At 45.3% G+C, this 17,867-nt stretch overlaps 2 protein-coding genes across 2 annotated transcripts; both read right to left on the reverse strand.

Moving 5' to 3' along the window:
• Positions 1-215: 215 nt before the first annotated feature.
• Positions 216-5,633, reverse strand: LOC117856914 (protein SEH1). Its single transcript, XM_034739350.2, has 8 exons — positions 5,390-5,633; positions 4,634-4,745; positions 3,832-3,932; positions 3,264-3,341; positions 2,948-3,103; positions 2,326-2,438; positions 1,080-1,206; positions 216-808 (listed from the first exon to the last, which is right to left on the reverse strand). Exons 1-8 carry the CDS (start codon positions 5,531-5,533, stop codon positions 668-670), a joined length of 972 nt encoding a protein of 323 aa, XP_034595241.1. The 5' UTR covers positions 5,534-5,633; the 3' UTR covers positions 216-667.
• A 4,806-nt stretch (positions 5,634-10,439) lies between these two features.
• LOC117856912 (hydroquinone glucosyltransferase) lies at positions 10,440-12,585 on the reverse strand. Its single transcript, XM_034739347.2, has one exon. It carries the CDS (start codon positions 12,215-12,217, stop codon positions 10,703-10,705), a length of 1,515 nt encoding a protein of 504 aa, XP_034595238.1. The 5' UTR covers positions 12,218-12,585; the 3' UTR covers positions 10,440-10,702.
• Positions 12,586-17,867: the final 5,282 nt, after the last annotated feature.

Below are 17,867 nucleotides of genomic sequence, written 5' to 3' on the forward strand. Positions count from 1 at the left end.
TTGATCATATGCACCTCGTGTTTACGGTAGTAATTTTTTTAGCTATCCCACTGTGCACAATTCCTATCTCCCTAGTAGTGGTACCAAATCAATGCATCTGAACTCTAAATCTTACATTTACTGCATAGTGAAATAACCTGATTGAGTCCAACAGATTTTTGGGGACCGGAGGTCCTTGCAGAGCAGTTTGCACATCGAAGTTACATCACGGTACGTAGCTAGAGGCATAGTTATCTTATCTGCTCTGAATAGTACAAGCACATCAGTGTTGTTTCGAGGACACTGATGTTACAACCCCAAAATTTCAAACCAGTTGTTACATGATACAAGCATGCATGATCACGTGGGTGACCTCGACCCACCGATAGCTTACACCAAACGCTCTGTGGCTTCCAATTAAAACGAGTTTTTCAAAGTCGATTGCTACTGTGTTACAATCACCCTTTAGGTACGCCATAAAAACTGTTTACATCGCACAGTGACACGTGACATGTCATGAGAACAGCAGCAGCGCCACCTTGAGGGACCAGATTGCGATAGCGCCAAAACAACCGTACCATAATAGGTCGCAGGAGATAAGAACGAGACACCGAAGAATTCTGCAGCAAGAGCACCACCACTTTGTGACCTGTCTGCACAAGGGAAACGAAAATGCTTTTGGGAACCCCTAGACATGTGATCCGCTGCAGTCAAGAACAGCCTGCTCATGCCAAACTCCATCCAAGTTGGCCTGCCATAGCTTAACCATGCCATCGCCTCCGGTGGATGCGAGTGTCATACCACCCATGTCCCATTCCAGTTGCCACACCTAATAAGGTTCAGTGTAAGGTGCAATTATAAGCAATCACAAAAAAAAGATGCAGTTTAGTATGCGATAAAACAGACTCTGAGATGAATCCTCTGGAAGTACTGGACCTATGTCTTATTTATAACTTGATGAAGCATGCTGTGTTCCTTGTTATTAACTATCTCAATTCTTTACTTGTGGGATCTGGAACTACCACCTAGCTCTCCAGAAAGCCCACAATGTTACATAAAATAACTGATGCCGAAATAAAGGACAGGTTTTGATCCTATACCTCGCCATCGTGGCCGGAAAGTAAAGCAACATTCTCTGTCGATGGTCTACCTTCAGAGTCAGTGTTCGAACCTATATGCCAGATTGCAATTCCTTTGCAGGTTGCAACTGCAATGATCTCATATGATCTGGAAAGAGTACACCAAAGGAACTAGCACATATCAGCATTGTTAAAAAAAGGGTAACTGCTAATTGAAACAGATATTAAAGAAACAGTTGGCTCTCATGCTCTAGAATGATCAATAAGACCCAGATTTAGTTGACAGTAGTGACAGCCCTAATTGCCAAACCTTTTAAAGCCCAGAAAACAATCAAGCAGTCTGATCTGAGATGCCTGAGCATTCGTTCAGTCTAAGCACTCCCTATTCCATTAGACTTTTGTCCTGCTGTCCTCTACAGGCTAACAGTAGAGGCACAGAGAAGCTGTTCTTTAACTAGTCTCCCCTACTGCCAGGTAATATCAGGGAGCACAGATGATGACGTTTGGCAGAACTGACTGAATGGACCAAACATAAGGCAGAAACCTAACATCAAAGTGTGCAAAACAGGGTCTGGAAAGGGGCATAGGAATGAGAGGTGGGAGTTAGCGGGGAAATTAAGTATGGAGCTTGATTTTTTCGTCGTGTTACTTTGTTTGTTTGGCATGTGATGGGAATTAAGAGAGGGTTTTCAAAGAGAGTCCTTTTCCACTTACTGGTTTGTGGGTTTGGGTGAGAAATTGTAACTAAAGTCATGATGAGCAGTGGCAATGTCTCCATCTTCCACTTAGAGAACAATTCTTATCTAGTTAACATGCCCCCCCCCCCCCTCGGTATTAGAACGGTGGGAGTGGAGCACTCAAATTCCCAACCCCATTCCACTGATTCCCATGTCCACTAACCAACCAAGGGAATTCCCCATCTAAACTCCCATCCCTTCTATCAGTTTCCTCGAATCAAATGCACCCACAAGGTACTGATCTTGTATGTACTATGTAGTCAAGTAGTGTAGGATGTATCAGTCAAATTTTACTTGTCTATTCCTGCCTACAATTTGTTACAAAGCAATCTCGTAGTAGAAGACGATGAAACTCACAGGCATTTCCACATAAAACAATCACCCAACCACAATATTCACATGAAGAAATGAGATATTGAGCATAGCAGGCTAGCAACCATGCTAATAACAGGGAAATGACCAAGGAAAAACATTCAGAATGCAACAGGATTGCAATATAAATGCATGTAATGCTTGTTTTCAGGGATAACCTGCCAATGTTAGGAGCCCATGCTACAGCACACACTCTATCTCCCTTATCCTCAGGTGAACCGAGCTCAACAAGTGGAAGCCAGCGCTGATGAGCTTCTTCAAACTCCCAAATCTGTTCATGCTTCGGTATATTAGAATCTAGCTGGAGACACAAAAGGTTTCATCGACTAATGAAAGAAATAGACATAAAGTGACTTGTGACAACACATTAATCACAAAGCAAGAGCCACATCATGCAAGGTACCAGGATGGCAGGACTTCTTTGGAGTATATCCAAAGAAATCTCCCCAGTTACAGCGTTTTCTTAGTTGCCTCCAAATGTAAAAACAATATAAGACGCTGAGAGTAGACCATTAATTCTTATATATAACTACAGAAGGTGATTGTGGTTGTGGGCATATAAATGAAGCTTTTATAAAGTAAATGAGCTGCAATCTAGAGAGTAACAATTGTCTTTTTTAATTATGCTATACGAGCATATTTTCACTTGAGACTCTCATCGGTTACTGAATGATTGTGATAGGAATTTAATATGTTGTGCAGTTAGGGTACTGAAGAAGCTTCTACAGGGACAAAAGGGGGGGGGGGGGGGGGGGTAAAGGTTACTCACATTCCACATACCTTACAAGAGTTAAAATGAGACGAATCTGAATCGAAGCCAATTGCAAAACTAGCTTGTTGGCTTCCACCTCTTCTTGGATTCCATGCTATAGATGCAGAAGTGCATGAAGGTTTTCCAAATCTAGAGACTGGATCGGTAACATTTTGGAACTCTGCCTACAAGAATGTGAGCAACCAAATTACTAGTTATTTTGCTAACCAAGATCATATGCAAGCTATAGCAGATTGAATCATAAAGCACTTTGGTTTGTAAATCAAGAATAAAAAACAAAATAATTTAGAACTTGGGAAACTAGTGAACAGTAGCTAGATAAACCTGAAGCTGCCACTTGTCTAATTCCAAGGAATCCAAGAGCTCATAAATCTTGACTTGGCCATCTGAGTATGGAGTAACCTATACAGACAAATAAGGGTTACTAACAGCAATATAAGGGGCACATACAACATATTATGAGTCAAGATTAATGTAAAAGATTAACAGAATAAAAATGGCTGTAGTAGTCGAAATATGACACAATTCTCTCTCTAAAAAAAGATAACCCACTTCTTTAAATAAAGGAATATGCTTGGTTGCCTGGTTGCTGCTGTTGGTTGGCTTCTAATGATATTAAAAGAGTATCATTTTCTAGCTTGCTTGCTGCATTAGATTTGAGTGTTTGTATATATGCTTGTGCCTTATTCTAGTTTGGGAAGTGGGGAGATAGTACTCTTGACAACCATCCACTCCATGCATGTTCCAGTTGTGCAATGGAAATCAAGTTTATGCAAAATTCCTCTAATATAATAAACAAAATAAGACAAAAGGATGAAAGGTATCAAAATATGCAAGTAATTATCAATTGAGGCACCAATGTAACATCACTACATCAGATGTTAGAACTCACCATTTTCAGACTTCCCAGATGTAATCCGAAATGTACATTTAGTATGCAACAATTGCCACCCTCAAAGACTTTACACTTTCTCCAGGTTGGAAGTTGATCATCTGTCAGTAGAAATTTTAAGAGTAAAGGGCTTTGGCCTACTTCATTCCAGTGATGAATTGATGAATGGAATACAAGATAGCAATAAATATTAATCAAAACTGATTTTAATTCAAGTCAATAATGATTAAACCCATACTTTTGAGCTTTAGAAAACTTGAAAACTTTTGCAAGCAGAGATGGGTAAAACCCTATACTTTTGAGCTTTAGAAAGCATGTTTTTGGTGGTTCATTGAAATATGGAACTAGACTACAAAAACCCAAGATCCAAATAGGCCTTGAAGTAATCCGAAGATTGGTTTTGGCATTCCATCCATCCTATCCTAGCAAAATAATACTGCTTTGATCATATACAAGAGATGTTGTTAATTAGTCTATATATCTAAATATGCCATGGTAAAAAGTGCTTTTATAGTCAAACTGAGTTCATGAGTTAACTATGCAGACTAGAAAGGTAAGTAAACGATTGCTAAGTGAATCCCGAATCTTTCTGAATCAATGCACACAAGGTACCGTTTAGTATTTTAATACGTAAAAAATAATAAATTGCTGCAAAGCTCTCTACAATGAACATAGGGTACTGTTTATTATTTTGATACCCAAATACTAATAACAGCACAAAACTCTGTGACACGAAAGTACAAGATAATTGCAGACAGAGAACATCATACATGAAACCAGAAAAAGGATAAAAGCAACTGACCTTCAGCAACCTCCTCCCACAAAGACAGTTTCCCGTCAGCACAAACACAAGCTACAGCATCCCCATACTCTGGAGGAAGCCAGACAACATTCACGATGGCCTGCTCATGGGCCTGAACCAACACCAACCAGGTTACAAATCAGAAGTCCAGAACACATGAATTGGTCAGAATCAAAAGAACTGAGTTCAATAAAATAAACATGGAAGGAGCATATCACAGATATATCAGTTATCGCCGAGTCATGTGTTATCTGGATGTCCACACTGCTGCATATCCAGTTATCCACCATAATTTACAGCACAAACCCCAAGTAAATGCTAGAGACTCAAACTCTTTGACTCGTAAGAAAATATAACCATTCCACAGCATGTACATCTATTTAAGGGCACTACATTCTGCAGCTGATGTATCTCGTGTTTTGCTGAAAGCAAACTAATTGCGAAACCTAGAGAAGTAACTTGGTAATTTAACCAAGCAAGGCACCCTATGCATCCTATGCAAGCAGAACGTAATGCTAGGAGGGAATATCTCTGAGAACCCACTAGGCAGCAAAAAACTCTGAGCGCGCTAGGCAGCAAAAATAGCTCACAGCACGCACTAGGTAGCAAACCTCTGATCATGCACTGGAGCCAGATAAACTCGTATACTAAACCAGCGCCCGAGCGGAAGCTACCGTCCAAGAAGGGGGCAAGTCGCCTTCATGAGAGGGTTTAGGGTTTTGGGGTGGGGAAGAGGCGGAGGATCGACTAACTGACCTGCCACTTGGAGGAGGGGGACGGGTTGGAATCGTAGACGGAGACGGAGCCGTCGACGGCGCCGGCCGCGAGGCGTCGGCCGCAGTGGTTCCAGCCGCAGCATGCCGCGCCGGGACCCAGCTCCGCCACCTGCCGCTCCGCCATTCCTCGCTTGTTGCCCTCTGGTGATGTCGCGGCGGCGGCGGCGGCGAGTGTCTGTTCGGAGTTGCGCTGCCGCAGACTCGATTGGCGTTCCGGCACTGATGATGATGTGAGAAAGCCCAGAAGGAAGTCGTTGTTTCTGTGCTTGTTGGGCTAGTACAGTATGTTGTATTTGTGGACCGGGATTGTCAGAAGGCTTGAAACGTAGGCCCAATACGAAGAGACTCAAAACGCTGAGCCCATAGGCCAGCTTTTGGTCCAGATTGAACCAATGAAATAATGACACGTCATTTACAAACCAAAGGCAAAACTATGTGGTGCGTCAAATTTTTTTCAACCAGCAGAAAATGCTAACAACACAGAAAAACGAGTGAAAATTAAGGGACAAATCACTCAGATTTCCTCTAATTGCATATCATTGCTGGCTGACATGCATGTAAAGATCCACCAAGTTAACCCCTTTATCCAACGCTGACAAAAATATTACAGTTCCAATTTGTTAGCAAACAGCATATAGTTGAATACAGCTGCACCAGCCGTACCACTTCCCTAGAGTCAGCATCGAAGACAACACTGAATAAATGAGGAACTCAAACTCCATAGAATGTTTTACAATTGCAAATAATAAACTCCATAGGATGCTATCAGCCAATTGTGAACTATGTGCATTAGAATTTGCATGAACTACAAGAATCTTCTCTTGCAAAAAAAAAAAGTGCTGGAGTGGTGAAGTCCATAGCTGCCCGCAGCCCGCTACTCTGCTCAGATGGGGAAAAAAAATCAGCTACTTCATGATGAAAATGACCAGGCAATATCATATCTTGAATGGAAACAATGAACATACAACATTGGAACTTGCATCTAGTCATACATATTGCTCATGCTGGTGAATTGGAGATTTCACACTTAACTGCATTGAAGGTAACCATGATCATGAAACTCCAGAGGACAGCTATTGTACAGAAGAAACAGAGACGGTAGGATGGCATAACATAACATAGTCGTCAGTCGTCACTAAACGGCGGCAAGAGTGAGTGTGGTGCGGAGCTGTCTACATAATGTATGATCGAACCCTGATCACCAGCAACCCACAGGTCTTCACCGCCTAGAAAAAAAACCCATTCCAGTCATAAAAAGGAACTAAAAGATCAGAGAGCAAGAACAAACAAAAAATATTCAAGCCTTAATTTCTTTGTGATTGGTGATACGCATCCTCTCAAATATTGGAAAACTCCAGTATAAACAAAATAAATCACACTGAATAACTACTGATATGTTATGTTGGCGTGGCAATAATATAAAGTAGGGGGCCATATGCTAATACATCTCCGGATTGCAACTGAATATCACTGCTAATAACTCTCTATTATTGGATTTGACACTAAATATCTCCTATTGACCATATTGAATCTATATTCTTGTCTCTCACTAAATGATCTTGTCCTGAACCCCTACTACTACGGCATGATCACTCTACTACTGGTACAATAAGATTAATTCAACTAGAAAAAAAGCATACAACAGCTCCCAGAAAAAGGAGATTAGCAACTTTTTCACATTCTAATTTTAGGCATATTATACTTTCACCTTCTGGGCTAGCGGATCTTTGTAGGTACAACCGTACAAGATAAGAACATGCCATCCAGGAGCGGCGCTAGTCTGCTGATCACTGGTGTCATATAAAATTATTAGACAATATGTACGTCTGTTGATGTAAAATTTGAGCCTCAGGCTTTTACGTTGAATAACACGAAAGATCTGAAAGCTTAATTCCAGTGCAGGTTCCAAATCAGCTCGCGAAGGTACACCTGAAAGGGAAACGTTAAATTGATAGGTGGCTAAGCCTTCGAGCTCATAAACAGACGTTACTTTGAATAAACACCATAAGGGTTAGATTTTCAATATAATCATATGGTGCAAATAAACATATGATGCAAATAAACATGAACATTAATGGCATGTGACATCAGCTATATGAGTCGACGGGCTAAGATAGATGCAATGTAAAACAACAGCCATAAAATGAGCCTTTGCTCACTATACACATGTCAGATTCAATTAATGTCACGAGACGTAGATTGGACTTAACTAAGACAGCACGGCTGAGAGGGCATTAACTTTAATCTATTAATCTAAAACCTTAGAGCATAGCAGCAAAGACCTCTTACCTACCACTTATGATCCAATTAAGCTAGCAGATCTAATTAATGTCTTTGAGACATTGATTGGATAACCAAGGCATCATGGCTGAGAGGGTATTAATTTCAACCCATTAACTTAACAGACTAGTTTACGGCAGTAAGGCCTCGCACACCCGACTATCAGCTCAATGACGTTATCCGGTACCAAGAGATATGGATGGGACCCAACCAAAGCATCAGCTCTCATCGGTAGCGTTTTGACGTTAAGGATCTGACGGCTAGAAATGCGAGGGGCACGGGTAAAGATCTATCGGACCTAGCATATATAAAGGGCTAGAAATGCCAGGGGCACGGGTAAAGATCTATCGGACCTAGCATATATAAAGCAAGTATAATATGCAAGATTTAACCAGCCGATACAATTAGATAACTGGTGAACGCTTAAACAAGATCAAGGAACCGATAAAGACAGCTTAATTAGTTCTAAGCTGTTCGATAACTGTGAGCAACGCCGAAGACAAATAGAATATTGAACAAAACCTAGAAAGTTCTACTTGCAATCTAAGTTAACTCGATAACTATCCTTTACGATAAGAAATCAGAATATTGGATGATGCCTAGAAAGTTCTGATATCGAAAACATAACGATCGGGTGACGGTACTTACGAGCTTGCCTGAGATCGAAGCCGATGCAGCCCTGCGCGCAAGAAGAAACTCGTCGATTTCTACTCTACTCCTACTCCTAGGGTTTTGGTAGCGTGGTGCCGAAAGGTTGTATTGATTGATGGATGATTATTCGGTACAAGGTTCATGGGTTTATATTTATATCTTGGAGCAAACTAAAATCCTAGTCGATTACGACATGAACCGTTACAATAAATCTAAAAACTACTACAGATAATCCTCCACGCTTTCCCTTATTTGGTGGAATCGATTTTGCTTTGAATTGGATCTTCCCGATCTTCTATCGGCTTCTAGAATCTGGTCACCTGGCCTTGGTCAAGGCTGGGTTATCAACAGATTTCCCTGCGAGTCCATCGACTGTTGGAACCTTATCATCATCGGTTGACTCTGGTTAAAAACCAGTATCAACAACATCACTAACTAAATTTTGATCTAGCCAAATCTTTAGGTAATACTGCACCTTTGTTCGCTGCTGCCGCTACCTGGTGCCAACAATGAACTCGAATCAAAACAGAAAAAAGAAAGTAAGAACTAAATACAGAATTTTCTCCTCTCTTCTCTGTCTTTCCCCTCCTTTCTCTAATTATGTTCCAACTAAGAATGGAATATACAAGAGAAATAAAAAAATGGACAGAAAATAAAGAGGAAAGTTCACAGATAAATAATAAAGACCCCCAATGTGGAATAAAACAATGTGAAACCAGAAAATTAAGAGATAATGGGACATTCTAGCACAACAAATTGTAATACTTTTCTGTAGTATGGAGCCACTTCAAGAGCTCAACGTCATTCACAGGAAGCAATGATTAAAAAAATAAAAAATTAGACAATGATGATAAAATAAAATAAACTGATAACTTATCATGGAATAAACCTCACTAGTGAAAACCAAAAAGCTGAAACTTAGCACTGATAACCTCTGAAGCAGGTACGATGGTAAGATGAGCATTAGTTACTCACAAAGAGATAATAGCTGATGGTAACAAAAACATAGATGAACAAAGTGCTTCCATTTTTTACTAATTACCACAAGAGGGTAATTTAGGATCGGTGGGTGCTCCATTGATTCTTTCCTGCTTCCAGCTTCTCTCCTTGGGAAACAACAGCTTCCATACAAGACGATATGAAATGACAGTATGCAAACGATGCTACTGAAAGTTGAGACCCTGTAACGAGAAGAAAGTTTCTTTTATTCAAGTTGTATCTTCTGAAGCCAGAATTACGTGAATGAAGCTACAGAACTACTGCATGAGAGACAAAAAAAAAGCAAGAGAAAGGCCTCTCTGCTAGAATGCTAGATTATTCGGAGCTTCCAATAAATCTGACAAAACCTATAGTCTGCCAGCCCCATGTTATTCGGAATTCTGAAGGTTAGGCCATTTTGGTCTGAATGATCCAAAACACCACCATTCATGCAGACTTGCAAAGGCTACAAGTCAGTGTAGAAAACAATAATTAAACAATAAGGATAAACTAAAATGAACTGATAAATTATTAATAAACCTATGATTGATAACTGCTAAGCTGAAACTTAACACTGAAAAATGGGGATCAGTTAATCCCCCAATCGCCCATCACTCCATGACTGCGGCAAAGGCAAAAGACATTCGCTCCCCTATAAGTACCCCTAAATCAAAACTGACAGCCATCCCACTACCTCAGCGAACATTAACTAGTAAAATCAAAATGAAATCAAGGTGCGAAAGAAAAATGAAAACAGCTTCTGCTAGGCACATGGATGCACGGAGAGGGACTGAGATGCTCCAGTAGCGAGAGGTACGGTGGACGAAGACAACGCCTTAACCTTCACCGGTGCCACGGTTCAGCGAATCGGTGACCACGCCGTTCTCCGCCGCCGCAGTCGAAAGCACGGAGATTTCTAGGAGCAACAAGAAGCCGACACCAAGGGTTATCGTGAGAAAAAGAAAAGGTTTCCAATCCAGCCAGCTAACGGGCCGATGAAAACGAACGGGCCAACAACAAATAGAACAACAACAGCCTGCAAGACAGAAAACGACGCACGAATCTTGAACGAATCGCAGCCACAGAAATCCGAGTGAAAAGGAAACAGAAAAACAACCGAGTGGCATATAGAAATTCGGATTTGGGATGGATTCAAACATGAACTTGTTACAAAATAACATTCGTTCCATAGAACATAATGCAGTACTTAGTAGTGTAAGTACAACGATAGATGTGAGTGTACGTGTTACTAAATTTGCTGGCGTCCATGTCCATGAATAATAGCACTTACAGAACATCATATAGCATAGCATGCGGTACAGACATAGTACAAATTACCGATAAAAATTTACCAAAGTCAGAGACCGCGCCGGCAAAGCACGCGTCACGGCAGTGGCTCTTCACACTCCAATACTCCATCAGTTTCATTTTTTGAACTGGAGACTCCATTAGTTTCAACTGGAACTGCGCGCTTCCGATCCCACTTGCCGACGACGGCCGCGAGCTCCTGGTGCGCGGGCCCGCCAGGCACCACCGCCTTCTGTGCCTCCGCTTGGAGCTCGTGTGCCTTCTTCCGCGCCGCCGCACCCTCCTCTCCAACCATAAGCTCTGTAGCCACCGCGGCCACCTCCTCCCGCGGCACCACCCCGTCCTCCTCCCGTGCCGTCACCCGCAGCGCCATGCCCATGCCCTCGGACGACAGCTTCACCGCGTTCATCCTCTGCTCGGCGAACAGCGGCCACGCCAGCATCGGCACCCCCGCGGCCACGGCCTCCAGCGTCGAGTTCCAGCCGCAGTGCGACAGGAACCCGCCGACTGCGCGGTGGTTCAGGATCTCCACCTGCGGCGCGGACTGTGACAAGAGGAGCCCCATGCCTCGGGTCCTCTCGACGAACCCCTCGGGCAGGTAGCTCAGCGGGTCGTCGCCGTGGTCCACCGTCCCGAAGTAGCCGGCGCTGCTGTCCTTGTCGCTGGGGAGACGCACCACCCACAGGAACCTCTGCCCGCTCGCCTCCAGCCCGGCCGCGAGCTCGGCAGTCTGCTCCGTGGACAGCGTGCCGCCGCTGCCGAAGCACACGTACAAGACCGACCCTTCCGGCTGCTCATCCAGCCACGTCATGCAAACGTGCTCGGCTGCTTTGTCGGAGCACGACCGGACGAACGGGCCGACCACGTAGGCCGGAGGGTACACGCCCTTGTCGGAATGCTCTTTGAACGCCAACAAGGTCTCGTGCTCCATGCCGTCGAAGGTGTTGACGATGAAGCCGTCGGCGCGGAGGTAGTCGAGGCCCAGGTCGACCATGAGGGCGTACACGGGGTTGGTGCGATCCTGAATGGGCTCGATGAGGTCGACGCCGCGCAGCGGCATGCACCCCGGCAGGAGGACGGGCTCCGGGAGGTCGCGGCACTCGCCGGTGGTGGTCCTCGCGAGCTCCGGCGTGTAGAGCAAATTGGCCAGACACATGAGGCTCGACGTGCAGAAGACGTACCGCGGCACGCCGAGCTCCTCGGCGACGGCGAGCGCGGCGGGGCAGAGCATGTCTGTCAAGAAAGCCGTGACGCCAGCCGGGGAGCCCAGGAGCGAGCGTAGCATGTCACGGAGGTGCGGCAGTGTGCGCTGGACGACGGTGATGATACGGGTCACGATGTGCGCGTCGAGGGGGAGGTCGTCGAGGGACACCTCCGGGAGCTTGGCGACGGAGACGCCCGCGGGAAGGGTGGCGAGCGCCGTGGAGTGCTCCCGCGAGGACAGGTTGGTGAAGGTGACGACCGTGGCGGTGAACCCGTGGCGCGCGGCGAGGCGCGCCGCGAGCTGGGCCACCGGGACGACGTGCCCCGCACCGGGGCTGGCGAGCACGATCACGTGCGGCGCATCGGCTTGTTCATGCACCCCTGCCATGGTACGTAGACCGACCCCTGCCTCACGTTTGCTTCTAGCCTGGAGCTGGGTTAGCAACTATACTTGTAGACGTAGTAAAAAGAAGTCTGTGCTAGCGGGTGTGTATAACAACACGCCATACCCCCTGCAACACGTATATAACAACGGAAGCTCATTCGCAATATTCTTTCAAGAGGGGCATCCAGTTGATGTGGCAGACAACTGTATTTGCTCCATTTGTCTGACCATTTGTGATCCCAAATAATCATGCACGCCGCTATGGAGTCTCGCAAAGTGCCTTCGGCTTGATGCCAGATGTCGGCTAGCTTTTACTAGCACATCGGAATTGTTTCCTTTTCGGGACGGACCTTTCCTTAGCTCTACTGAGGCCACACACCCTCTCACACATTTGAAGCTAATTAAGCTACCTCCACTTACATAGTAGATTCGTGGTTAAATTTAGACCGAGCATCCGATACTTCTGAGTAAGACGTAGCATCTGCCTTACAAGTGGCGAATTACACTATAATCGGATCGGATACGGATAGATATAGCCCATCTCATATTATTGTATCCCGTATTATTTCGCGAACTTGTAACACTGAATGGTGAGTGATTACTTTTATCATGAGACATGTATCCTAATTTACACTTTTTCCCTCGGAGTCGGGGCGTGCCACAAGGTTTCGGTCGTTTGGAAGAATGTAATTGATTACTCTATCTACTAGTACACGATATTCCGAAAATATAGTTTCGTGATTTAAGTGAGCATAATGAAAGTGACTCACCGCGATAATTCCATTATGGGATACGATACGGATTGAGTAAATTTGTCTAGTTTTCGTTGTCATATTTGAAAGCGAAATCAGAATAAACAACCCTGTCACACCTAACATTCGGATACTTTGGACAAAATAAGCTGTCCTAATGGCACATATTCTATTTTTTATATACCAAAAAAGGTGCAAATATTTATACATTTCAGTGGAGATGGACATGATATATTCCATGAAGTCTTATCGCAAATCTCAACTTAGTTGAAAGATACAAAATAACAAATTGTTTCCTAGTTTTAGAATTATTTTTTTTGCGAATCACACAGTACAGATGCAAACACTCACATACTAAATTTCACATGGTTTCCTAGTTTTAAAATTATTTTTTTTCGAATCACACAGTACGGATGCAGATGCTCACATACACGTACGCACACTCGCCCCTACGAACACACGCCCGTAACACTACCTCTATGAGCACCTCCGAAAGACTGAGTCAGCAAATCCTCGAGATTGATGAAGTCACCACTGGGGCCTCGCTGTCGACTGGCACGTTGGCTACCACTGAAAGAATAGCGCCAATTAAATCCTGGAATAAATCCAGGAAAATGTGAGGACCAGTGCCGAGTTCAGGACTCGAACCCTGTCGGGGATACATCCCCAATACCCGCAAGGAAGTAAGATGTCAAACTCCTACTAAGATTCCCATGTAATCCTACTAGGACTCATCCCATGTAATCCTACTAGGACTCCTCCTTGTAATCCGACTAGTACTCTGTCCTCTGGAGTATATAAAGGAGGGCAGGGTACTGTTGACGCCAGATTTTGACACGTATGGAATCGACGTCAAGAAAGGAAAGGATTAGCTGATGCGGCAAGACGAAAAGGTCACGATTGGGAATCGGCCAATTGGTGCTACAGTTGGAGATCGGCCGATTGGCACTGTAGTGTTTTGGCGGATGGAGTTGGTAGAAATCGGCCGATTAAGAGGCTGGGGCAATTGGGCCAATATGGGCTTAAAGTGGATTACGAAGAGAAAATAAAGGGGGATTGGCCCACAGGAGTGCGACGACCAACTCCGATATGAGTTATGCTTGTAAATATTCGTTTTCGTTTAAAATTAGAGATAGAGTCCTAGTCGGTTAAGAGGTTGGTTGTAACAGGCTATAAATAGCCATCTTTAGAGATCTGTAAACACAACATCAAATCAATACAACAATCTACTATTTCCTCGTACTTTACTTTCAAGTAGGCGACTTCGCTAGTACTTTTCTTCTTTTCACGAGTTCGTACAGGTTGGCAGGGCTGCATTGACTCGATCTCCGGCCGATTCGGTAAGTTCGTTTATCGAGTAATATCTAAGCTTTAACTTCGGGCGCATCGCTATCATTTCGTTTAGATTTATTCACCAGTTATCGATATTTTCTCGAATTCTAGGTTTTACCTGTTGTTCTAGTTTTATCACCAGTTATCCAGCTTGGAATTAGAGCTTTCGGCTTATTTATCTTTATCGCTTATCTATCACTTTTGCATAGCCGATTAGATCTGTTTCAAGTGTTGCTTCTGTAGCGTTGTCTAGTTTACTCTGGTAGTTTTCTTTACAAACGTTACCTAGTTGTCGGCTGTATCATAGCCGATTTCCTTATTATAGCAAATCGGCTGATTCGCCGATAAGCTTCCTTGAGATCGGAACCCCAGCCGATCGCAGCCTCTGGGATCTGACACGTTTCTTTCCTTGCCAATCAACAGGTCAGATTGGCTGGCACGCCGCGCGAACCGCACCAGGGCGATTACCCGAACAGGAGTTAAGCAGATTCTCCTGGGTCGTGTGTCCGACGCTGAGATTCAATCGGCTGATCTTTAGTGCCAACACACTTTTGGCACGCCTGGTGGGACCAATACGAACACACCATGTCGAAAGCTGCCGAAATCTCCGAAGACAACGTCATTGAGGTGACGGAAGCAGACCTCAAGGATGACTAGAAGGAGGAGTTGGAAAAGCAGATAGCACAGTACCGGAAGACATGCCTACAATCCTTCAGTCGTACCAGGAGTGGGGAAACTGTCAAGAAAGCTCCTTTTCCAACTCCCCGCCAGATTACAATCGCCGAGGACTCGAGCAAGATGTCCGAGATGGTTCAACAGTCTGTCTATCAGGCTTTCATCGATCAATCCTCGGTGATAACCAATACGGTATACAATGCCGTCATCAGCTCCCTGTCCAATGGTGTATCTCAAGGATACCAGGGGCCAACGTACGCCCCACCTATCACAGCCCCGGTCAGGAGTTTTCCAAGCGTATCCTACTCGACTCCCCAGCCGATCCGAGCTCAACATGGAGGATCCAGTGCTCCTTCGCCATCAATACATCCGGGATACAACGGCGCACCATACCTCCAGTCATAGGCGCCACCTCAATCCGTTCAGATTCCCTCCGCGCAATCATCATCATTAAATTTAGTGCCTTGGGGGGCACCATCGGCGATGGCTGTCCAAGATCAATCGACCGGATATGGAGGCTCTCCGACCCAGGCACCCTTCCAATCGGCCGTGCGGCCGACAGCTCCACAGTATCAACTAGCCACGTCGGAAATGGGCAGAGGGGCAGTGACTGCAGAAGCATTTTGGGGCGCTGCGCCGATTATACTATATGATGAAACGGCCGGTTCGCTGAGACACCAGATGCCGACTACGCAGCCGGCCACGTCACCACAGAACCCGCCGCACGCTTTCGTTCATCACCCAGTGATCCCTCCGCCGATCTACCAACATGTGCCGACTCCCCAGCCGGTAGTCCATCAACAACAAGTAGACTGGACGGCACGGATAGCAGAAGTAATTCAAGATCAATTCGGTTTAAAGCCAAAGGTACAAACTTACACATACAGAACGCCGTACCCGCCTGCCTATGATCTACTGCCGTTTCCCCATCGGTACAAAGTTCCCGATTTCACCAAGTTTTCGGGGCTTGATGATACCTCAACTGTGGAGCACGTGAATAGATTCATCATCCAATGTGGGGAGGCGGCTACACAGGATGCTCTACGGGTGCGTCTCTTCTCATCATCTCTGTCCGAATCAGCCTTCCAATGGTTCACTACGCTACCACCCAACTCCATAGTTACTTGAGCCGACTTGGAGAAGCAGTTCCACAAGTACTTCTACGTGGGAGTGCATGAGATGAAACTCTCAGATCTGACCAGCCTCAGGCAAAGGAGTGACGAGCCAGTGTCCACAGAAGTGCAGAGGTTCAGGGAAGTCAGGAACAAGTGCTACACCCTAGTCCTGACCGATCCACAGTTGGCCGTTATAGCTTTCCAAGGTCTCCTGCTGCACATCAAAGAAAAATATGCTTCACAGGAGTTCGAAAGCCTGAGTCAAATCATACACCGACTGTCTGGTCAGGAGATACGCCCCTTTGATCAACGGAGGAATTTTCAGAAGAAGGTGGCATACTTAGAAGGATCTGAATCCGAAGAAGAGGCAGAAATCGGCCTGGCAGAATGGGTTAAGGGAAAAAAGTCGATATCGTGTCCTTTTGGGAAAAAGGAACCAGAGGCATTCGGTTTTGACATGTCAAAGGCCGACAAAATTTTCGATCTACTCCTCCAAGAAGGACAGATCAAGCTCTCACCCTACCATACGATCCTATCGGCCGAACAACTGAAAAAGATGAAGTATTGCAAATGGCATAATGCCACGTCCCATGACACGAACGAGTGCAAAATCTTCCGTCAGCAAATACAATCGGCCATTGAGCAAGGCAGGCTCAAATTCGAGGTCCCGACAAAGCCAATGAAGCCGATGAAGATCGATCAGCATCCTTTCCCCACCAACATGGTTGATACGGGAAGGAACGCACTCCAGACCAAGGTGCTGACATCAGAATCGGCTAAAAAGAGCGGCGCCGTAGACCCCAGGAATCAAGCTGCGCCCGAAGATGTCAAAGGGAAGAGTCGGATGGATGATGAAGGCGAAGGATTGGGGGAACCACGCAGACCCATCACTTCCCAATTTTTGCTCAACAAGTACCAGCGGCAGCAAGAAAGTTCAAGGTTTCGTGAAGAGATGATGCGATGACATGAGGATCACTGGCGATGCCCGTTCTTCATTCACTGCTGGGAAAATAACCTGAGGTTGCCATCGGCCGATAATTGCCCAGAATGTAGCGGTCCATATTGCAACAATCGCCCATTCAGAAGGTCTCGCTCCAGAGATGGAAGGCCAGAGCCAATCAGTAGAAGCTGGCGTGAGCAAGAAGATTGACGCCTTTCAGTGCGTGATTGGTTGGGGGGTAGGAGTGACCGATATGATCGGCCAAGAGATAGACGCGAGCGATATGATAGGTCGGGGGGCAGGACCGATCGGCACGACCGACCAGAGGGCAGAGTCAGCGCACACGATCGGCCAGAAGAAATGGCCGATGGTCGGGTATCAGATGAAAATCCCTTGGGGCGGGAACCAGAATGGGAGCGCGCCAAACCGTCGGCTAAACCAGTGAACCCCAGATGGTGTCCTGATGGATTGACCAAATCCCAAAAATGAAGGATCCAGCATCTTCGCCAATGGGAACAACAGGAAGAAGAACAACAACTGATGATAGACAAGAAGAACGACAGGTCTCGGGTTTGGCACCCCAAAAGAAATGACAGGGAAGGCGACGACAACCAGGAATTGGCAGCCGATGTCAGCATGGTTTTCATTTTGCCGATGGAATTCATGGCTCCCACTGACCGACATGACATGTCAGAGATAGAAGAACAGATGGCGCAATTGGCTTTGGAGCCAATGACGGCCACGTTCGAGAAACCCGAAGACGAAAAACGGCAGCACCTCAAGGCATTATTCGTCAAAGGGCATGTCAACGACCGACCTATCACCAGACTACTAGTAGA

The sequence above is a fragment of the Setaria viridis genome, chromosome 5, assembly GCF_005286985.2.
Source record: "Setaria viridis chromosome 5, Setaria_viridis_v4.0, whole genome shotgun sequence".
NCBI classification, from domain to species: domain Eukaryota; kingdom Viridiplantae; phylum Streptophyta; class Magnoliopsida; order Poales; family Poaceae; genus Setaria; species Setaria viridis.

Coding starts and splice junctions, on each gene's coding strand:
- LOC117856914 (XM_034739350.2), bottom strand. CDS start 5,533: ATGGCGGAGCGGCAGGTGGCGGAGCTGGGTCCCGGCGCGGCATGCTGC. Junction 4,746..5,389: donor CCCCCTCCTCCAAGTGGCAG/GTCAGTTAGTCG, acceptor GTGTTGGTTCAG/GCCCATGAGCAGGCCATCGT. Junction 809..1,079: donor TTTCCGGCCACGATGGCGAG/GTATAGGATCAA, acceptor GAACCTTATTAG/GTGTGGCAACTGGAATGGGA.
- LOC117856912 (XM_034739347.2), bottom strand. CDS start 12,217: ATGGCAGGGGTGCATGAACAAGCCGATGCGCCGCACGTGATCGTGCTC.